The sequence below is a fragment of the Ceratotherium simum genome, chromosome 38, assembly GCF_057802395.1.
Source record: "Ceratotherium simum simum isolate JZ-2026a chromosome 38, ASM5780239v1, whole genome shotgun sequence".
NCBI lineage: Eukaryota > Metazoa > Chordata > Mammalia > Perissodactyla > Rhinocerotidae > Ceratotherium > Ceratotherium simum.
The window spans coordinates 17,446,130-17,469,842 of record NC_141937.1 but is presented as its reverse complement, the minus strand read 5'-3'; the positions used below and the strand labels follow the sequence as shown (position 1 = coordinate 17,469,842).

Genomic DNA, 23,713 nt, shown 5'->3' with positions numbered 1-23,713 from the left:
GTTAGACTGGTTCTGAGCTAACATCTGTGCCCACCTTCCTCCATTTTGTATGTGGGATGCTGCCACAGCATGGCTTGATGAGTGATGCATCAGTCTGTGCCCGGGATTCAAACCTGCGAACCCTGGGCCACCGAAGCAGAGCGCACGAACTTAACCACCATGCCACTAAGCTGGCCGACTTTTTGATTCTGTAGTTTGAAGAGAATTTTTCTTCAAATTGTGATAAATTTTACTGCAGTTACCTAATCTTGATGCAAACACTGGATTCTGAGAGGCACATAAATCTTAAATGACAAAATAAGGCAATAAGGCAATTTTAAGACAGTTACATGTTTTTATTACGTAAACGTTATAACGTTCCTTGTGGGAGCTGGTCTTCAGTTTACTTCTTGCTTTCACAGAATGTCAAGTATGTGTAGAAATTGTCTAAGAATGATTTATGAAACAAGCACTCTTGCACCCACACTAAAAAAAGCCTCAGTGCCTATATTTTCCAACCAGATTCCTGAGAAAAATGATAGGTTATATTTATTTTACAGTGTCATACATAAATTCTCTTTCAAGATATAAAAAAGGACAGACTTCTGAAATGAGTCTCCTTTTGTTTACAAAGTTCTATAAAAATACATAAAGTATGTTCATATGTTTGCCCTTTGACTTAATATTCCAGTTTACCAGCAACAAAAAATAACAATAAACAAAGATATGCAAACCACATTAATCTTGCAGCAATATAATGTCAACATCATCATGAACACCTTGTAGAAGTAGCTCTCCTGGGTATGTGACAATCTTCCTTCGTTTTGCAGCTTTGAGAGTTCCTACCAATGCTTCAAAGAGGTTGGCACATTTGTCGTCTTGGAAGAGGACCCCAAATTTCACACTTAACTTCCCATCAGCATCTAATTTGAGAAAATACAATGTTAGCCAATGCAAAGTCTGTTTCTCGCCCCCATGTATGGCAGATTTACATCATCTTCAATAAACATCTAACTAGGTGAACCAAGATTACAATTTAATAGTCATAAATTCAATGTAACCTCCTGCCAGCTCCAAAAAGTGATGGAATAAATACAATGTATTATGCACCTCCCAGCCTTAGTATCACCCGGAGTAAGTGTGGAAGAGAACCAAGAAATTTACAAAAAGTGAATGTGTTTCAGTGCTACCATTGTGAACCAGTTCCTCTCTGTCTGAATTTTGACTTTTTTAATTGTTATGTTAGTTGTTGAATTAACAAAAATAACAAATGCAAGAGAAACCCTGGGTCAAGGGCAGCGTTTCTCTAGTGTGTGTTCAGAATGCACTCAGAACCCCCAGGGAGGGAGTGGTGACCTTACAAATGGAGAAATCTGTATTCACCAAGATCCTTAGATTATCTAGTTTGGAGGCAAGTTTTTAACATGGATGTTAAAAACTGAGGTAAGGGGCCGGCTCCGTGGCTTGGCGGTTAAGTGCGTGCGCTCTGATGCTGGCAGCCCGGGTTTGGATCCCGGGCGCGCCCCGAGGCACCACATCTCCGTCCAACCCGAGGCTGAGTCCCGCGTACAGCAACTAGAAGGATGTGAACCTACGACATACAACTATCTACTGGGGCTTTGGGGGGAAAAAATGAATAAATAAAATCTTAAAAAAAAAATAAATAAATAAAAACTGAGGTAAACACTAAAAAGAAACCAGCTATCGAGCCACGACAATACATGAAGGTACCTTAAATACATATTAAGTGAAAGAAGGCAAACTGAAAAAGCTACATGCTGTATGATTCCAACTATAGAATATTCTGGAAAAGGCAAACCTATGGAAAAGATAAAACTAAGTAAGAAGATCAGCGGCTTGCAGTGGTTGGGGTGGGGAGAGAGATGAACAGGCAGAGCACAGATTTTTAGGGCAGTGAAAATACTCTGTATGATACTATAATGGTAGACACATGTCATTCTGAATTCGTCCAACACCAAGAGTGAACGATAATGGGAACTGTGGACTGTGGGTGATGATGATGTGTCCATGTAGGTTCGTCAGTTGTAAAAAATGTACCACTCTGGTGGGGGAGTTGATAATGGGGGAGGCTATGCATGTGGGGCGGTAGGAGGTATATGGGAAATTTCTGCACTTTCCTCTCGATTTTATTGTAAATCTAAAACTGCTCAAAAAAAACAAAGTCTGTTTTTTAAACAAGTAAGGTCAACAAAAGATGGATCTTTGGTTAAAAATCAATCAACTGGAAATGAGGAGATAAGAGTGATCTGGGACACCTCTCCATTGATGGCTGATTCCTTTGATCCACCTGGCTGAGCCCCGGACCCCGTCCTCAGCAGAACCCCACGTTCTTCCCTCCCAAAGCTGCGCCCACTGTCAAGAAGAGGGCTCCAGCGGTGAGGGGAGCACTCCTTGGCCAAGGGTTCTTGAGTTCTGGTGCGCCCCTACCAGAATGTCCACCTTGAGGCTGAGGGAAGCCTTACGTGAGGGCAGCACTGTGCTGGCCCTGGAGGAAGACAAGAGGAATGACAGAACCATTTTCTAGCTGTCGAAGAAATGTCTTCGGTCCCCACGAAGAAATAAGAAATAAACACGTAGCAAGTAAAGCAACAGCACAAAGCTGCATGTATGTGGACATCAAGTGAGTGGAAATTCAACCTGTCCTCCAGTGTGTAGGGCGCACTGACTGTGGCCAGAGGGGTAAGGGAAGACTTGGTGAAGGAGGGCACCTGTTCTGGACTTGCAAGGGGAGTGTAACGTGGGGCCTGTTAAATACCTGACAACCCTCCGCTGAAATCTCCTGCTAGCTGTTTGGCCTTGGGCAATGTGCTTAAGCTCCCTGAGCCTCAGTTTCCTCATCTGTAAATGGGGATCTTCATGGCTCCTGCACAAGGCTGTTGGCGGACACAGCTGTAATGCACACGGCGCAGTGCCCGGCACACGCCGAGCCCGCCCACAGTGATCACGGGCTCAGTCTGAGAGAAATGCGGGTGTGCCCAGCCTCATGCGCAGGGAAGCAAGTCAGTGTCTGGGGGAGCAGTGACCAGAGTGACCAATTTACTTCAATCTAAGATGAGAGGAAAAAGGAAATAAGTTTGCAAAGGAAAACAGAGAATCTGACCACGCTTGGCCTGGAAAGCAAAGATGGACCTCTTCACTTTTTAAACTCCTAGCAGCACGCCCCTCTGTTTGCAACAAGAAACCTTCACTGATTCCAGAAATAAACGGAGCTGCTGGGTTACCCAGGGCAGGTCCTCCAAGCTCTCTGAGCTGCCATGACCTCAGCCCTAGAATGAAGGTAAAAACACTCCTCATGGGGTTGTTGTGAGGATTCAAAGATAGAATATAAGTCAAGGAATTAGAGAGCGCCTGGCATATGGGAAATGCTGAGCTCAGGTGAAATCCTTTAGAGGCACCAACGCCAGAAACTTGAGCGCTACATTTGGAGCACCCTTGAACTCCTGGAGTTCTCCTGCCCACTCACCCCTCAGTCTCACGAGTGAGCCCACCTTCTTTGTATCTTCTGTAGCTCTGGCCTCTCCTCTCCACGGACAATTAAGTGCTTGGTCCAGGCCCGAGTTGATTCTCAAGACTCCGTACAAGCCTCCCTTTCTCCGTTCTCACCCCTCAATACATCCTCCATGTTGGTGCAGAATAAAAAATGGGGATGAAACCTTTTAAGATGCAAACTTGATTGATATTCTTCTACTTTAATCTTTCAATGGGATTGTCACCTTCAAAATAAAGTGAAGGCTGTGGCCTCAGTGATAAGACTCTTCAGCCTCTGGCCCTCGCACTCATCTCTCACCTGTCTCCTGCCATGTCGCTCCATGCACCTTTTGAACCACTCAAAATGAACAACCTGTGTCCCAAGATGACGTACGAGATCCTGCCTTGGTAATTTTGCCCACGTTGAGCCATCTGCCCAGCATCCCACACCCCTCTCCCTAGCTAAATTCTTTTCCTTCAAGAATGGACTCAAATGTCACCTTCTCTGAGAAGTCCTCCATGATTCTCTCAGTCAAGTTAATAGCTCTTCTTATAAAACTGAAGATAGAGCTATCAAAGCACTCATCATCAGTTACAGTCATAATAGTTAACATTTATTGAGTACTTGCTATGTTGCTAGAATGGTTCGATGCACTTTCTAGTCATAAAACTCAATTCTCATTTCATCAAAGAGCAGATACAATTGATTGCAAGAAGGACAATTATTTTATGTTCCAATTAAACTGCCAATTTAACTACAGCACATCATTAGGAGATACATCTTTATTTTAGAGATTTCAAAGTGTGAAAAAAGTGTCTTTGAATCATTGAAATAGAGTATTATTATTATACAAATAAGAAAACCAAGGCACAGAAAAGTTTAGTGATGTCCCCGAGGTCACACAGCAAGTATGTGGAGGAGCTGGGATTCATGCTCTCAGCCACTTCCCAATACATGCTTCCAGTTTGTCTGTCTGTCTTCCCGCTATCTAGAGAGACCCACAAGGGCTGAGACAGAGTTTTGTTTATTTTCACATCTCCAGCTCTTAAGCACAAAGGAAGCACTCAAGAGATATTTGTTGAATGAAAGAATTTAAGTCTCCAAATAATCTTTATCCACTTAATTTTTTTCCACTGGATGAAAAATGAGAGACTTGAAAGAGTTTTATTTAAAAAAAACAGATAAAAGTAAATTCATCAATTTCTGACTTCAGCTAATACATCATATTTAGTCTAAATATGATGAATCTAAATCTTAACTTAGATTAGTTAAAATTATTCCAGACACAACTTAAATAATTAACCATAACACGTCAGTAGATCACATATCTCCAGAGACACTTTCCAACTCCTACGTCACCTATTATCAAAAACAGGTAAGTCAGGGAGACCTGGTGAAGAGGCAGTGTTCGAATATTTTCATCCTTAAAGAAGTTATCGGGCCGGCCCTGTGGCTTGGTGGTTAAGTGCACGCGCTGCAATGCTGGTGGCCCGGGTTCGGATCCCGGGTGCGCATCGAGGCACCACTTCTCCGTCCATCCTGAGGCCGAGTCCCACATACAGCAACTAGAAGGATGTGCAGCTATGACATACAACTATCTACTGGGGCTTTGGGGGGAAAAAATAAAATAAATTAAAAAAAAAAAAAAAAAAAAAATCTTTAAAGAAGTTATCATCATTACTTTGTAGTCTTCCAGTTTGTAAAGGTGCTAATTTTGGAGCACAGGTTCAGTCTGCCCTAGTAGAATAATAACACTGCTGGGGATGTAGAGGCAGGCTTTTAAATGCAATTGAATCTGACCGAGAAACACTAAGCTAACATGGAGAAAGATCTACGAGAGAAGAAAATCCTACAAATCTTTGGAAATACATCTTTAATACCTTTAACAATGCAAACAAGAGTACTACTCCCAAGAGTAACAGGACCTCACAGGGCTCAGGAGAAATTGGGAACGTAGAAACGATGAACACAGGGAGGGGCAGCGCTATTGAAAACAAGACTCACTAGGGGGCCAGCCCCGTGGCTTAGCAGTTAAGTGCTCGTGCTCCTCAACTACTGGTGGCCAGGGGTTCGGATCCCGGGCGCGCACCGACGCACTGCTTGTCCAGCCATGCTGAGGCCGTGTCCCACATACAGCAACTAGAAGGATGTGCAACTATGACATGCAACTATCTACTGGGGCTTTGGGGAGAAAAAGGGAAAAAAAGGAGGAGGATTGGCAATAGATGTTAGCTCAGAGCCGGTCTTCCTCAGCAAAGAGAGGAGGATTGGCATGGATGTTAGCTCAGGGCTGATCTTCCTCACAAAAAAAAAAAAAAAAAAAGACTCACCAAACTTCCATCTAGCGGGTGTGGTGAGGTGGGTGGGAGAAAAACGGGGTTAGGAAACACTGATCCTTGGTCTGACTGGGGCACTAAGTAAATTACATCCTCTACTGTCTCCTCAGGGTTCTCAACGAACCTCCCAAATTCAGCTCATGCATTTCCTCCTAAACTGACCTGCCCTACACTTCCAAGTTTTACCTGATAGTCAAGGCTTTACTACCACAGCTTCCAGTAATCTGTCTCTCTGGGACCATGCTGAACTGAATGTCAGCACTTCACAATTTAGCATACATTTTTTCTGATAATTGCCTCCTAAATTTTTAATCTATTTTTCTCAACTAAGTAGTAAGATCCTTGAGGAACAGGAACACCCGATGTCACTTGTCCCTACATAGTGCTTGGCATATAGAGATGCTCAACAAACAATAACTGATCATATGATTAAACTCAGTTGGTGCTTGAGTCCACACCAACTTTTCTATGCCTGGTTTATCTTTTCTTGATATATTTCAGCAATGATGACTCAAGTCTGATGTAGAAATAGTGACTAGAGAAAATCAAAAAGGGGAGGTTATAGGAAGAATAATGGCCCCAAAGATATTCATGTCCTAATCCCCAGGACCCATGAATACGTTACCTTACAAGGCAAATGGGACTCTGCAGGTGTGATTAAATTAAGGACCCTGAAATAGGGAGATTATCCTGGACTATCTGGGGGAGCCCAATGTAATCACAAGTGTCCTTAAAAGTGGAAGAGGGAGGCAGAGGAGGAGGTCAGGGGGATGCAATGTGAGCACTCAACCAGCTCTCGCCAGCTTTGATGGAGAAAGGGGCCAGGAGTCAAGGGAGGCAGGTTGCCTCTAGAAGCTAGAAAAAAAGCTAGGAAACAGATTCTCTAGAGCCTCCAGAAAGGAATGCACCTTGCCATCACCTTGATTTTAGCCTCGGGAGACCCTTAGCAGACTCTACTATGGTCTGAGTGTTTGTATCCCTCCCCAACTTCATATGTTGAAATCCTAACCACGAAAGGTGATGATATTGTCACCAACTAGGGGCCTCGAGAAACTCTAAGGCGGGTTTGGAAGTAATTAACTGTTTTTCCAAGTTGTTTCTTTTCCTTTTGTATATTAAGGAGATGTAACCACCAGCCATCCTGAAACTGACCAAGCCTCACCCCAAGAGCTATGCCCATGACCTTTGCCTTGTTTTTAATGCACAGATTTCTCCAGGAGGAGCTTAGGCCTCATTATGTGGAAGCATGTTCTCCAACTGAGCCTGTGCAAGTGAATACTTGCCTCTCCCTTTTGAATATTCATTACCCAAACAAATAAAAGTCCCTGTTCTGCTTTGTTCGGGGACACCATGACTTTCGAAGTGATTCCTCATGGCCTCCTATTTGCTGCAAATACACTTTACTTTGTGAGACAACTTCCACTGGTATAGAGTCTTATTTAACTCAGCAAGAGGCGAGCCCACTTGGTTTGGTATCAATATTAGTACGTAGGGCCTTTGGGAAATGCTAACGTCACGAAGGTGTAAGAACATAAAAGTCATGAGTCATAAGGATTAACGCCTTATAAAAGAGGCTGCAAAGCTCTCCAGAGCCCCTTCCACCATGTGAGGATACAAAGTCTGCCACTCGGAAGAAGACTTGAACCTGCCCATGCTGGCACCTAGATCTCAGGCTTCCAGCCTCCAGAACTATGAGCAATAAATGTCAGCTGTCTGTAAGCCACCCAGTCTGTGGTATTTTGTTATAGCAGTCCAAATGGTCCAAGACAGACTCCAACCCTACATCCTGTTAAGATGTTAAATGTGTTGTTTTATGTCACTAAGTTTGTGGTAACGTTACTGCAGCAATAGAAAACTGATAGACGGGACATCTGATACTAATCGCTTAATGGAATTTTCAAGTGTTATTTCAAATGATTTGCGATTCACGAGCAGACAGAGCTATAAGTAAGAAGAATCAAGCTACAATGACAAAACAACTCTTATGAGGTTCTTTTAAAAGCTGTTTTTCACTTACATGATGTAATTTTAAACTTTTGTGTTCCATTACCCTAGCCGTTGCTGAATATGTCTATTGCTCTTACAATTTTCAAAATACTCCCCAAACTCTTGCATGTCTTGCTGAGATGTACAGACACCTAAAGCTACAAGCATAATAGTTACTTTCATGAACGCTTCGGAAAAGGGCACTAATACTACCAATTTTACAAGTCACTGATCTCATGGTAGCTGCTTAAACACTGCTGAAGAAAAAACTGACTTTAAAAAAAAACTACCTAAAAGATGGTTTCTTTTAGTTATAGGTACATAAATACCTGATTATACAAAACTTAAAAATTTGGAGCAAATAAAGACAATTTAGTATAATTTCAATCTGAGTCCTTAGTTATTTGGAAGTTTGCAAAATGGTGGCAGAATAAAGCAGAAAAAATGAATTTTAATAGTGTGACAAATAAAAATTAGAACATGATTCAATTACCAGACTTCAATGCAGCCTGATTACAGAAGCATAGCAATTTCTTTCCTTTCAAAGAGTAATGAAATATCTAAACCATTCTTTGCATCAAACATTATACCCCAATAGCTCTGTGTCCCCAGATACCACTTCAAGGGTGAGGGCAGTTATGACTGGGACCGAGGGCAGAGCTGCCATAACTGTGGCCTGAAGCCCTGGGTGACCCCATTCACAGGCTTCTCCCAAAGAAGTTGATCCTACCTGCTCTGAGCTAAACTCAGAAGAAATACTGTATCTGTGTTATAATACTTACTTTTTGAACCCAGACGATGAATTTCCTCCACTAAGAGGTTAACCTCGTGATCCACATTCATTGCTGCCTGAGAGAGGAAAAAATAAGTCTGTATTATTACAATTTCTACAGTCCATTAAGCACAGCTTGACAAATCCAAAATCCTTTATTTCATGTAGCATTTTTCATTATTAATTGACCACGCCCCTCTTCCTAAAAATACTTGTGTGATGCACAAGGCACTAGAGTACCTCTATTTTCCCTCTATCTTTAGAACTGCCCCTCTGGGCTAACCTCACTCTTACAATACAGAGACCATTGATAACCAGTGAGCCAGGCAAAGAAAGGGTTACTGAGGATCTGATCAATAACTAACACGGTCTGCCAAATGTTTTTCAGACAAGAAGAAACTATGTGTTCTGTTTTACAGAAATTGATATCCCTGTTTTGCAAATGTTGCTCTTTTGTAGAGAAACTCACACATTTGCAGCAAAACCCCTGCAAAATGTTCCAGCTCCAAGCGTCCTAAAGTTACCTTAAACTCATTAGCATCTTAAATTCTCCTCCTCTGGAAGGGTCAAAGCAGCCATTTTCAGATCATGTGATGTATGTAGTAGTATATTTACCTGCTAGCATGCGCTAGAAATGAGCCCAGTTGTTACAAAGAAACCTGTTATCCTCTGCTCCGTCGTGTATCGAGAGGGGGAGCCCTGCACTGAGCTCAGGGAGACACTGCACTGGGAAATATCCCAGGTGTTCTCCGTTGCTTGAGCAAGCAATAAACCTGTTTCTTCACCTACTTCTGCCTTGGTTGTGCTTTTCCGCTCTGCACTCACCAAGAGATGAACCCACTGAGTTTGGTTTCAGAATGGGGAGAATGCAGCCATTTTTTCCTTGCACCCACTTTTAATTCTAAGCCTGTCCTCTTCATGGTGCTCTGCTCACCAATAAAAATACAAAGGTGAGGGACACAGGACCTGCCCTCAGGGAACACACAGTCCAGAAGGAGAGAAAGGCCTGGAATGAACAGCTATGTGACAGCACTCTGTGAGTGGTGGGTCCAAGGCTTTATGGGAGCAGAAAGGAGGAAGCCACAGAAGGTTTCATGGAGGTCAGCGGGGAGGAGAGGACCAGGGAGACAGCTGGGAAAGGGTGTTCTATGCACGGAGAAGAGCAGATGCAGAAGCAAATGAGCAAGTGCAGCACACTTGGGGCAGGCCTAAGTTAGGAGCTGGGGGTACCAAGATAAACCGACCCACTCCCTCCCGTCCGGAAGCCTGCAGTCCAGGGGGGAAGGCAGATCCATACAAAGGGAATTTTAATACCCCAGGTCAGTGCAATGATGACTTCTGGGTCTCCTGCAGGGGCACTGTGTCCTTCCCTGGACAGTGTCCAGTACAACCCGGCTCTGCTCACTAGGTCCTCCACGGGCTGGGTGCTGCCCACCGTTCCAGCCTCCTCCACTCTACCCGCTTGATCTCCAGGCTGCAGCTGCATGGGGCTTCATTTTATTCCTCAAATGCCCCTCGCTTTCTCACCTCCAGCCTTCACACATACTGTGTCTTCGACCCAGACTATCACTATTCCTCCTTGAGACTAATTCCCACACATCCAGTCCCAGCTTAGATGTAAGTTCCTCCAGGAAGCCTTCTGTGACATGCTGGAGTGGGAGAGCTCCCCCACTGTGGGCTCCCAGAGCACTGCGCACCCTCTTCATTTCCCTTGATTGGAATTACCAATTTCTTAGCTTTCACCATGAGATAGGGAGCTCTTCTATGCGGGAATCTGACTGGAATGCTCTCACTACTGGACTACATCTGGCACCAAGAATAGAGATTCAATAAATATTGGCTTCACGGACTGAAAAACGAGCAGAGGCATGAGAAGGGGTGCAGTCCACCCATGGGAGTTGCTGCAGAGCTGTTGATGCCACTGGAGCGTAGAGAGGAGTCAGAGACAGAAAAAGGAAGGTAAAGGGGCCTGGCAATCACTCACCAGAAGTGAGAGGAGAGAAACACCAGCCAGAAACAGGAAAGCGCAGGGGGAGGTGGATGAGAGAACCCCAACCATGTTGGGTGGAAGAAGTAAAGGAAGAAGCATTTCCATAAGAAGGCAGTAATTTACAGTGAAAACAACGGGGGGGGGGGTCAGAAAATACGAACAACTAGGCAGAATGTGCTTCAATTCAGTCGGTTTTCAAATCATAAGTTTTCCAAATCCTATAAGGGACTAAAGAAGTGAAGTTGTGTATACAGTTTACTTTCGGGTAATGATTTGGAAGAGACAACTTTATTCAGACATATTAACTAATTCCTAGTAGCTTTTAAAAATAAGAATGACATCTCTGTTTAAATGATATTGATTAGGACCCCAGATTTTCTATCAGCTAACAATTAATACCACCACTGCCATCGGCTACATGATTTGTGTGAATATTATAATTTAAGAAGCTTGTATTGCAATAAAATGCAACATCTTAGATTAATGCATCTACATAAAACACAATATCAAAAATTTTAGTAGGGGATTAAAGTCAAGATGGCGGCATAGGCAGACTCGGAACTCACCTCCTCCCGTGGACACAGCCAATTTACAACTACTGGTGGAAAAATTACCCGAGACAGAACTGAAAACTGGATAAGAGGAACTCCTGCAACAACGGACAATCCTAATCGAAGTGGAAGAGGCAGAAACTCCCTTCTGGAGAGGAAAAACGCTGCCTTCACAAGCCGCCAGCTTCACGGCCGCCAGGGAGCAGCCCACAGGTACGCAGCCTCCCTGGAGGCGCGGGGCCCTGAGCCAGGGAGCGCCCCTGCTGGGGGCATTTTGTGGACCCAGCACAATCGAGACGATTGGCATAATATCTGACTTTGCCTGCTACTAAAACATTGGGGAATACCCCCAGAAAAGCTGGTTCACAAAGAAATTAAAACTGGCTCTTAAAGGGCCCACGTGCAAACTCACCCCTTTCAGAAAGCAACCTAAAATCACCAGAAAGAAAAGTGCACAGTGCTGTGGTGAAAAGAGACTCACCTAATAGGCCCTGAGTGCATCTCGGTGAGGGGTGAGACCTCTCCAGGGACTGGGACATTGGTGGCAGCCATTGTTGTGGCCTGGTGTGGGCGTGCTGACACAGACGCCATAGGAGTTCTCCCTGAGGCCTGCTAGCCCAGGGTCTGCCCCACCCGCTAGAGCACCAATTTAATCCAGCTCAGCCAGGGCAGGCAGCCCACCCTAGAGACTGGCCCCACCCAACAACAAGCCCTGGGGCAACTCGTGGGCCTGCATAGATTGGTGACTGGATTCTCTGCAGCCTGGCAACTGAGCCAACTTCAGCAGGGCAGGGTGTGCACAAGAAGCGGGTGGAGAGTGTGGGGTGGTGGTGGAGTGTGTGGGGCTCCCGCCGTGGAGAGACTGGGTCTGCTTCGGGAGGTCGGGGCACGCACACGGGGCAGGACTGTGTTGACTGTGTGTGTGGACCTGTGAGTGGCAAGGCTTGTCAGCTGCAGAAGACTTTGCTTCTCAAAGACCCACATAGGGGGTTTGCCCCACCTTCCAAAGCCTGAAACAATTGGGTGCTCCTGTGCCTGAGGCCAGCCCCACCCAGCTGCAATCCTCAGAGAACTGACAAGAGACCTAAAGGCTGGAGACTTATAGCAATTGTAAGGCCCTGAGCCTAACAACCTGCCACGCTGGGGGCCTACTCACTTAAAAGAAATACTGCAACACAAATGTGGTATTAGAACTTGCAGCCAACTGTGCTGGGGCTCCCCACACCTGATAAAGAGACTGAAGGGCCCACAACAACTACAAGCAGCTGAGCATTACAACAGCTGGCCAGGAGCATAACTCAGCCTCCCTGGGTGCCTATAGGGAGAGCTAATAGGCCACAATAGAAGGACACACGTAGCCCACATAGGGGCCACCCCTGGAACATTGAGAACTGAGGGAAGCACACTGGAAGCCTCCTAAGGCATCACTTACATAAGGTCACCTATCCAAGAGCAGGAGACGTAGCTGACCTACCTAATACGTAGACACAAGCACAGGGAAAGAGGCAAAATGAGGAGGCAAAGGAATACATTCCAAGTAAGGGAACAGGACAAAACCCCAGAAAAGGAACTAAGTGAAGCAGAAATGAGCAACCTACCTGACAGAGAGTTCAAACAAAGAGTGTTAAGGATGCTCACTGATCTGAGGAGAAGAACAGATGAACTCAGTGAGAATGGCAAGAAAGAAATGGAAGATATAAAAAAGAACCAATCAGAAATGAAGAATACAATACTGGAAATGAAAAATTCACTAGAGGGACTCAAAAGCAGAGTAGAGGATACAGAAGAACGGATCTGCAAGCTGGACGAAAGACTAGAAGAAATTACCCAAGCTGAACAGGTAAAAGAGAAAAGAATTAAAAAGAGTGAGGACAGTCTAAGGGACCTCTGGGACAACATCAAGCACACTAACATCCGTGTTATAGGTGTCCCGGAAGGAGAAGAGCGAGACAAAGGGGCAGAGAATCTATTTCAAGAAATAATAGATGAAAACTTCCCTAACCTAAGGAAGGAGACTGATATCCAGGTACAGGAAGGACAGAGAGCCCCAAACAAGATAAACCCAAAGAGGCCCACACCAAGACACATCATAATCAAAATGTCCAGAATTAAAGATAAAGAGAGAATCCTAAAAGCCACAAGAGAAAGACAAGTTACATATAAAGGAAACCCCATAAGGCTATCAGCTGACTTCTCAGCAGAAACCTTACAGGCTAGAAGAGAGTGGCATGATATATTTAAAGTGCTAAAAGGGAAAAACTTACAGCCAAGAATACTCTACCCAGCAAGGTTATCATTCAACATGGAAGGAGAGATAAAAAATTTCCCAGACAAGCAAAAACTAAAGGAGTTCGTCAACAAGAAACCAGTGCTATAAGAAATGTTAAAGGGACTGATTTAAGGGAAAAAGAGAAGACCAGAAATAGGAAAAATTATCTATTTCCATGATAAGAATGTAATGGATACAAATGCACAAAAATGAGGTTAGATATGATATCAAAAACATAAAAGGAGGGAGGAGGGGAGTTAGAGTAGAGCTTTCAGATAGAGGTCAAACTAAAGAGACTATCAATTCTGTATAGAAGGAGAAAGGAACAGAGAAGGACTACTAAAACACTGAGAAAAAAAACAAAAGTTAAAAAATGGCAGTGAGTACATACTTATCAATAGCTACTTTAAACGTCAATGGACTAAATGCTCCAATTAAAAGGCATAGGGTGGCTGACTGGATAAAAAACCAAGACCCATATATATGCTGCATACAAGAGACACACTTCAGGCCTAAAGACACTCACAAACTGAAAGTGAAGGGATGGAAAAAGATACTCCACACAAATGACAATGAAAAGAAAGCTGGGGTAGCAGTACTCATATCAGACAAAATAGACTTTAAAACAAAAACTGTAAAAAGAGACAAGGGCATTACATAACAATCAAGGGAACAATCCAACAAGAGGATATAACACTTGTAAATATCTACGCACCCAATGTAGGTGCACCTAAATATATAAAGCAATTATTAACAGACATAAAAACAGAAATAGACAGTAACACAGTAATAGCAGGGGACTTTAACACTCCACTTACACCAACGGATAGATCATCCAAACAGAAGATTAATAAGGAAACATTGGCCTTAAATGACACACTAGAACAGATGGACCTAGTAGATATATACAGAGCATTCCATCCAAAAACCGAAGAATACACGTTCCTTTCAAATGCACATGGAACATTCTCCAGGATTGATCACATATTAGGCCACAAAACAAGTCTCCATAAATTTAAGAAGACTGAAATAATACCAAGCATCTTTTCGGACCACAACGGTATGAAACTGGAAATCAACTATAGGAAGAAAATTGGAAAAGCCACAAATACATGGAGATTAAACAAAATGCTACTGAACAATGACTGGGTCAACGAAGAAATCAAAGAAGAAATCAAAAAATACCTGGAGACAAATGAAAATGAAAATACAACATGCCAGAATTTATGGGATACAGCAAAAGCGGTTCTAAGAGGGAAGTTTATAGCGATACAGGCCTATCTCAACAAACAAGAAAAATCTCAAATAAACAATCTAACAATGCACCTAAAGGAACTGGAAAATGAAGAACAAACAAAGCCCAAAATCAGTAGAACAAGGGAAATCATAAAAATCAGAGCAGAAATAAATGAAATAGAGACCAAAAAAACAATAGAAAAAATTAATAAAACCAAGAGCTGGTTCTTTGAAAAGATCAACAAAATTGACAAACCTTTAGCTAGACTCACCAAGAAAAAAAGAGAGAAGGCACAAATAAGTAAAATCAGAAAGGAAAGAGGAGAAATTACAACAGACACCTCAGAGATATAAAAGATTATAAGAGAATACTATGAAAAGCTATATGTCAACCAATTCGACAATCTGGAAGAAATGGATAAATTCTTAGAATCATACAACCTTCCAAAACTGGATCAAGAAGAAGTAGAGAATCTGAATAGACCAATCACCAGTAAGGAAATCTAAACAGTAATCAAAAACCTCCCCAAAAATAAAAGTCCAGGACCAGACGGCTTCCCTGGTGAATTCTACCAAACATTCAAAGAAGACTGAATACCTATCCTTTTCAAACTCTTCCAAAAAATTGAGGAGGGGGGGAAGCTCCCTAACTCATTCTACGAAGCCAACATTACTCTGATACCAAAACGAGACAAGGACAACACAAAAAAAGAAAACTACAGGCCAATATCACTGATGAACATCGATGCAAATATCCTCAACAAAATACTAGCAAATCGCATACAACAATACGTTAAAAAGATTATACACCATGATCAAGTGGGATTTATTCCAGGTATGCAGGGATGGTTTAACATTCGCAAATCAATCAACGTGATACACCACATTAATAAAATGAAGAATAAAAATCACATGGTCATCTCAATAGATGCAGAAAAAGCATCTGACAAGATCCAGCATCCATTTATGATAAAAACTCTGAATAAAATGGGTATAGAAGGAAAGTACCTCAACATAATAAAGACCATATATGAGAAACCCATAGCTAATATCATCCTCAATGGTGAAAAACTGAAAGCTATCCCTTTAAGAACAGGAAGCAGACAAGGATGCCCACTCTCACCACTCCTATTTAACATAGTACTGGAAGTCCTAGCCAGAGCAATCAGGCAAGAGAAAGAAATAAAAGGGATCCAAATTGGAAAGGAAGAAGTGAAACTGTCACTATTTGCAGAAGACATGATTTTATATATAGAAAACCCTAAGGAATCCACCAGAAAACTTTTAGAAGTAATAAATGAATATGGTAAAGTTGCAGGATGCAAAACCAACATACAAAAATCAGTTGCATTTCTATACACTAACAATGAAGTAGCAGAAAGAGAAATTAAGAATACCATCCCATTTACAACTGCAAAAAAAAGAATAAAATACCCAGGAATAAACTTAACCAAAGCGGTGAAAGATGTGTACACCGAAAACTATAAAACAATGCTAAAAGAAATTGAAGACGACACAAAGAAATGGAAAGATATTCCGTGCTCTTGGATTGGAAGAATTAACATAGTTAAGATGTCCATACTTCCTAAAGCAATCTATAGATTCAATGCAATCCCTATCCAAGTTCCAACAACATTTTTCACAGAAATAGAACAAAGAATCCTAAAATTTATATGGAACAACAAAAGACCCCGAATAGCTAAAGGAATCCTGAGAAAAAAGAACAAAGCTGGAGGTATCACACTCCCTGATTTCAAAATATACTACAAAGCTATAGTAACCAAAACAGCATGGTACTGGCACAAAAACAGACACACAGATCAATGGAATAGAATCGAAAGCCCAGAAATAAACCCACACATCTATGGACAGCTAATCTTTGACAAACGAGCCAAGAACATACAATGGAGAAAAGAAAGTCTCTTCAACAAATGGTGCTGGGAAAACTGGACAGCCACATGCAAAAAAATGAAAGTAGACCCTTACCTTACACCATACACAAAAATTAACTCCAAATGGATTAAAGACTTGAATGTAAGACCTGAAACTATGAAACTTCTAGAAGAAAACATAGGCAGTACGCTCTTCGACATCGGTCTTAGCAACATATTTTCAAGCACCATGTCTGACCGGGCAAGAGAAACAATAGAAAAAATAAACAAATGGGACTACATCAAACTAAAAAGCTTCTGCACAGCAAAAGAAACCATCAACAAAACGAAAAGACAACCTAACAATTGGGAGAAGATATTTGCAAACCATACATCTGATAAGGGCTTAATCTCCAAAATATATAAAGAACTCATGCATCGCAACACCAAAAAAACTAACAACCCAATTAAAAAATGGGCAAAAGACCTAACAGACATTTCTCCAAAGAAGATATACAGATGGCCAACAGACACATGAAAAGATGTTCAAAATCATTAACTATCAGGGAAATGCAAATCAAAACTACAATGAGATATCACCTCACGCCCGTCAGAATGGCTATAATTAACAAGAAAGGAAACAACATATGTTGGAGAGGATGTGGAGAGAAGGGAACTCTCATACACTGCTGGTGTGAGTGCAAACTGGTGCAGCCACTATGGAAAACAGTATGGAAATTCCTCAAAAAATCAAGGATAGAACTACCATATGATCCAGCTATTCCACTGCTGGGTATTTATCCAAAAAACTTGAAAACACCATTGCATAAAGATACATGCACCCCTGTGTTCATTGCAGCGTTATTCACAATAGCCAAGACTTGGAAGCAACCTAAGTGCCCATCAAGGGCTGAATGGATAAAGATGTGGTATATATACACAATGGAATACTACTCAGCCATAAGAAACGATGAAATCCAGCCATTTGTGACAACATGGATGGACATTGAGGGTATTATGCAAAGCAAAATAAGTCAGAGGGAGAAGGGCAAATACCGTATGATTTCCCTCATTAAGTAGTAGATAATAACAACAATAAACAAACACATAGAGACAGAGATTGGATTGGTGGTTACCAGAGGGGAAGGGGGGAGGGGGGAGGGCGAAAGGGATAATTCAGCACATGTGTGTGGTGATGGGTTATAATTAGTATTTGGGTGGTGAACATGATGTAATCTATGCAGAAATAGAAGTATAATGATGTACACCTGAAATTTATACAATGGTATAAACCAATGTTACTGCAATAAATTAAAAAAAAAAAATTTTTAGTAGGAACCTTGTGTCGGTGAAATTGTAATATTATATTCAATTCAAGACATTGTTTAAGAGACACTGAAAAGCTAAAATACACCCAGAGGACACAACTGAAAAACATGCCATGAGAATAATGGTAGAAAAAACCTGTTAATGGCAGGGTGGGGGACAGGTGTCATTTTTGCCTGCCCGGAGCCCTTTCCCCATTCTGGCACCAGCCTTTCCTTCCTCACTCTAAACCCATGTATCTGGAGTAGAGGCTCACCCTGGACTCCAAGAATGGTTTAGAGCCAGAAGAACTCGTTTGGGGCATAAGGAAGTGATCCTATCCTGAACAATGGGTTCAGCCCAGGGATTCTGCCAGAACTACTAGTAAAACAACACTTTCCTACTGGGTTCTAAGATGTAGGTTTATAGCCCTGATGTAAATGGCTACCACATGGAAAGAGCTTGCCAGGAATAAAGCTAACACAAAGAAAAGTCCAGCCACATAACAATGATTGAGACTGTATATGACCCCAGACTTTCCAGTTCCATGAATCAGTCTATCTTTCCTGGCTCTGCTTGTGCTGGATTGATTGAATTTCTGTCACCTGCACTCCAAAGAATCTCGACCCATATAATTAGCCTAGAGAAGACCTGGCACTATTTTTTAAAAATTAAAACTCCTTTTCTGTACTTATGTGAATAGTCTCCTTTTGAGTTGCTTGATTGGGTAGGATGGATAGACGTAACAGAAAGGCAGATTTGGGAGCCATATAATAAAAAATTTATCTAACCATCAAAACTGCCTAACAATGACTAAAGTTTGCACCCTGTGACTGGAAGCATTAACGCAGAAGTAGCACGGATCCCTGAGGGCTGATGAGGAAATTAGCCCACACTGGATAGAAGGAGAATGAAACATCCAAGGGGATTCCGGTCTCGCCTAGTCTCAGATTCCGATTTCCTCCTACCCTGAAAATGTATCTCTTTAACATGACTCTCCACTCCTTCCAACTACCACCGGCAGCACACTTGAGACACAGCTTTCCTTTAATAAGGAGACTCAAATAGGAAATCCCACTATTATGGAGGGGGGACTACCCTCATCACATTAAGCAGATGTATGTTCATCCAATTTTAAGAAGGGAAGGCAACCAGCATTTCTTTATAATTAATTTCACATGAGATTCCTTATCTATGTTAATTCATGTAATCCTAAGCACCTTGCGAAGTATTTATCCCCATTCTATGGATTATGAAACTGCTTCAGAGGGACTCCCACAATTAAATGCTGTTTCTACCACATCATTCTGGCTTTGTTTTTTCTTTTTTCTTTTGGTGGTTATTATACAAACTGTACTAAATATAATAGTGAGTTGTGTTTGTTTGAAATATTACATCCTGAATACTAAGGCAGAACAATTATAAAGCGAAAAGGCTCCCTGCCCAGGCCCCTACAAGTAGGAAAATAACAGGCTTAGAAACTATTGCTGACGTACAGATCATTTGGCATGATTTATCTATTATTTAGTGGGACAACGGGGAAAATACTCATTGTTATGGGAAGGCCCAGGACATTTTACAAGGACAGAAGCCTGGGACTGGAGTGACAGCAACATCACGAACAACGAGGAGAGACCATAAGCAGAGCAAGTCCAAGGGGAAGAAAGAGCTCGTCCACAGGAGGCTCGATGGGGGGCCGGCAGATGCTTCTGGGGCCCTCTGCCTGTGACGGACTAGGCACCGCGCGTGGGAAGCACGAAGGAAGCGGAACGCGCTGAAATGCTCCACCATCAATAGACACTGAAGAACAGATTTAAGGACGCCCCTATCGTTATTTTTTTCAAGTTTGGAGGCATTATATAGAGAGTTCCTAATGTTCAAAGAACAAAGCCTACTGGAGTGGGGGCGTTCGGGAGCAGGAGCCAGCTCTCCCACCAGGGCGGCCACCTTTCCCGGCCCTCCTTCGTGTCGCTGACTAGCAGCTGGAGCGGGTCAAAGGATGCCCGGTCCTTCCTGCTTCCTCGCCGGCGCGCACACACTCCATATTTGGTCATTCTGGCTCCAAGTTGGGGAGCTTTCCCGGAACGGATCCCCTGCACGTCTCAGGGTCACCAAGGCCCCGGGGCAGAGCTGGGGAGCGCGGGGCTCGGCCCCCGTTCCGGGTGGCACGGCGGGCCCGGGGCGACCTCCCGGGAAGGCCCGCGTCCAGGAAGCCTTTGTCTGGACAAGTCCCGCGCCCGCGCCGCCAGACGAGCGCCCCAACCGGCCACAGAAACACACCCGGCCGGGGGCTCCACGAGCCCCTAGGGTCCCCTCCCGTCCCCTCCCATCACCCACCCCACATGCACCCTGGAGCGCACAGAGCCGCGCCCACCGCCTGCGCCGGAGAGGGCGCCACCCAGTGCCTCGGGGGGCTCTCCCCTCACCCCAGCCCTCCCCTGCACAGGTTTGCAGAATCGGCTCCCGAGCCCCAGCCAAGTGCCAAGCAGACACGCTGCCCGGCGGGAAAAATCGTGACATCCCGCTCGCTTCCCGGTCCGCCCCCGGCCGGCAAAGGTCACGTGAGCCGAGCGCCGAAGTCCGCGGGCGAGGTGGGGCCGCGGGGCGCACGCCGCTCCCCGGGCACCGGCTCCGCCCCGGGCCGGCGATAACCTCCGCTGAGCTGAGCGCGCTCCGGGCCGAGGCTCCTCAACCCCCGCCCGCGATTCCCCCGGCTGCTGCGCCTCCGCCGGCTGCCCAGGTCCATCCTTTACACCTGGCCACATCTTCCCCGGGGACTCACTCACTTCTCCGCCTCCTTTTCTTTTCCGATGAAAAACTGGTGCACGTCGGTGCCAACCCGGCTATCCTCTCCAGCGCACTAGGGAGGAAGAGGCTGAGGAAGGAAGTGACTGAGGCAAAGAGAAGGGCTGGTGAGCAGGGGGAGGAGGAGGGGCGGACGTAGGAAGAGTTTCTGCGCTCAGGCAAGGGGCCGCCCACTCTCCAGGGAAAAGCCTATGAGCAGGAGACTCAGGGGAGGAGACGCCCCACCAGGGGGCCGACTCCAGACAGGTGTCGCGGCGCCCGAGGCTTCTAGGAAAACCGACCCAGAGCTACTACAATTGGCCACCTTTCTTTGGCGCTCCTCAGAGCCAAGGATCCCCAACCCCGCATCTGATCCTGGGCGTTGATATATTGCCAGAATCTCTCTCCTAACAAGAGAGAGCGCCCCCAACGTGCTGAATGTTGAGGTCTCCTAGGAGGAATCCGACATGGGTTCTGCATGCCAGGAGCAGGGGTCTCGAGAAAACCACCACCGATGAGAGCAGGATGGTTCGATTTGCAAAGCACAATGCGTTCTTGAACATCAGGTTTGTTCTACTACAGAGAAATTTTACTTGGACAAAGCTAGTTTTTCATCTTGGGTCAATATAGGTTTCTTTCCTTTTTCATTCATGATTTCCTACATTTAACTGCATAACTCAATCAATTTATTCATACTCCTTTTATTTCAGTCACTGTTGTTTTCATTTGTTTGTGTGTGTGATAGTCTTGCTGTACCTGGAGTCCCTTTGGAAAGGGCCCCCGGGACCTCCGGAGAGAAGCGACGGAAACTAGTCCCAGGGCAGAAGCTGCACAAATAACTACTCAAAAAGCCCCCCTCCCCCGGTAGCTGTTTGGATCCAGTGATCATGTGACCCAAGAGCACACAGTCTGTTGTCGGGGGAAGAGGGAGAATCTCCCTCTGCCCTTTTCCTTAAGGTTCTTATGGCTGGCCAAATAATTAACAAGACAGGTTAGCAGGAGAAAATAATACCAAGTTGAATAACATGTATACATGGGAGAAAGCAGGGACACTGCGTTTCTCAACACAATAGCAGAAGTTCTCGTCTTAAATACCATGTTCAGCCAATGACAAAGGAGGATTTTGGGGGTGGGGGGAGTCAGTTACAGGAGATTACCACTAAAGCACAGTAAACAAGAGTAAGGTTATTATGAAGATTTAAGGCCTCACCTTCCACATTGATAAGCTTCTAGAAATGAGGCCATCCCCCCCCTTCCCAAAACAGAGAGGGAGATACCTTTACAAATGGAGATTTCCCTTATAAATGTAAATGATTGTCTGGCAACTCCTTGCAGGGCCATCCAGAGAATGTGGCCAGAGAGACAGAACTTTTGATAAGATGGGCTTGTTGGTGCCTTTTCTATTGTAACCTCTATCTTACATTATCTTTACAGCCATCATGATAGATCTGTTCTAGGAAGGAGCCACCATGTCAAATTCTTTAAGCAGTTAGTGGGGGAGGTCAAATGTCCCTCAGAGAAAACAATCAAGGTAAAGTGATAGATTTCAGGGTGGCCAAATCTTGATCTCCCACACTGTAAACCGGCCGTCATCCGAGGAGGTGACCTAGAACAAACAGTTCTCACCACCCAGAACCTCTGACAATTAGGTAAACCAATCAAATTCTCAGCTTGGAAATTGAAAGAGGAGAATACAGAGAATGAGCTATCAGATAGAAAGGCTGAAGCTGAGAGACGGCTTGAGGCAGAGCTGGAGAAATGGGCCTCCAGAAAGCAAAACATTTCAGTAAGCAGACATGGTGAGCGTGAAGTAGGAGATGGGCACAGGCAGAAGTGGTAGAAGCAGAGTCCAAGAGAAGCTGATGGAATAACAGCCAAAGACCTGCTCCCCAGGGGGACATGGGTGTACCGGGCCCTAGCGCCGCACTGGATCCATCCGCTTCTTGAACTGTGTTCTAGTTACCCTTTCAAAGTAAACACCTATCACTTTGGATGTGACTCTGAATGAGCCTCTGTTCCCTACTACCAAAAGATGACTCTTCAACAAAGGTGGGATTCGGTGTAGGTTCTCATGTCAGATGAGGTTTAACGTGACTCCAACATCCTTTGAGGCCTATTTTTTTCTCACTAAAAGAAAGCTGAGAAGTTATTCTTTATGTCTTTCAAAATCTACTTAATGCAGAGACTGTATATAATTCAAGAACAATATCAGGTTTAGCAATCCTCCAAGTAGGGCCTGGCCATTGTGGCCTGTGGCAGTGATCACAATTCTTCATTCAGATGATAACCAGTGAAAGGAATTGAAACCAGCAAACAGCCACTGGTGATTAAGCAGCTAGTAACTATGGGGGATCAGAATTGGCCACCTCAAAATAGGTCTCTGCCTGAAAGACACTTTGGTCCCCACCCCCACTAACTGACCAAAGGAGTTTGGGATGGGAGGCCTGCCCCCGGAACAGGCTATCACCATAGACATCTCCGGGTACCTGGAGGCTCCTTGTAAGCCCATTCTTAGTTCTGGTTGCCCTTTATAAGCGACATTTACATTTGTAAAGGAAATCTCCATTTGTAAAGGTATCTTCCTCCTTGTACCAGGAAGAAGGGGGGGGATAGCCTTACCTAGAAACTTATCACAACAGAAGATGAGGGCTTAAATCTGCATGATAAACTTGCCTATTGTTAACTGTGCTGTTTAAGCAATATGCTATCTGACTCCCACTAGGTTCCTATAGGTGACATCTCCCTGGAGCCTGGGTCACCACGGTAATTGGTGTTTGAGCTATTTGTTTTCAGGAATTGAACCTCTTGTCCACTTCAGGCCAAATTGAGACCACCAACCCATCAACTGGGCCCGTGCAGATATGTGTCTGATAAGCAACCTTTTGATGTCAGGAGGTTAAAGCTCTACCCTCAGGGCAAGCTGACGATGCCATTCTGTGAAAACGCGTCCTACAAAGAGGCAGGAAGCCTGACTACGCTTGCGCAGATCATCAATTACTTCATGTCTCCATACCTCCAATAATTTCAGACCACCTTGCCCCCTACCCCATAGATATCCCTGAGTCCCTATTTTCGGGGAAGTGGATTTGAGATTCATTCTCCTGTTTCCACACTTGGCTGCCCTGTGATTAATAAACTCTCTCT

The 23,713-nt window shown here is 44.1% G+C and overlaps 1 protein-coding gene across 2 annotated transcripts; it reads right to left on the bottom strand.

Moving 5' to 3' along the window:
* Positions 1-310: 310 nt before the first annotated feature.
* Positions 311-20,719, bottom strand: ABRACL (ABRA C-terminal like). 2 transcript variants are annotated; one of them, XM_004442096.3, is made up of 3 exons: positions 20,572-20,719; positions 8,574-8,640; positions 311-902 (listed from the first exon to the last, which is right to left on the bottom strand). In XM_004442096.3, the coding sequence occupies exons 2-3, from the start codon at positions 8,632-8,634 to the stop codon at positions 718-720; spliced, it is 246 nt and encodes an 81-aa protein (XP_004442153.1). In that variant the 5' UTR covers positions 8,635-8,640; positions 20,572-20,719; the 3' UTR covers positions 311-717. The 2 variants fall into 2 exon arrangements, with proteins under 2 accessions (XP_004442153.1, XP_087281289.1); XM_087425163.1 differs by having other exon boundaries at positions 20,568-20,689.
* Between the last annotated feature and the right edge of the window lie 2,994 nt (positions 20,720-23,713).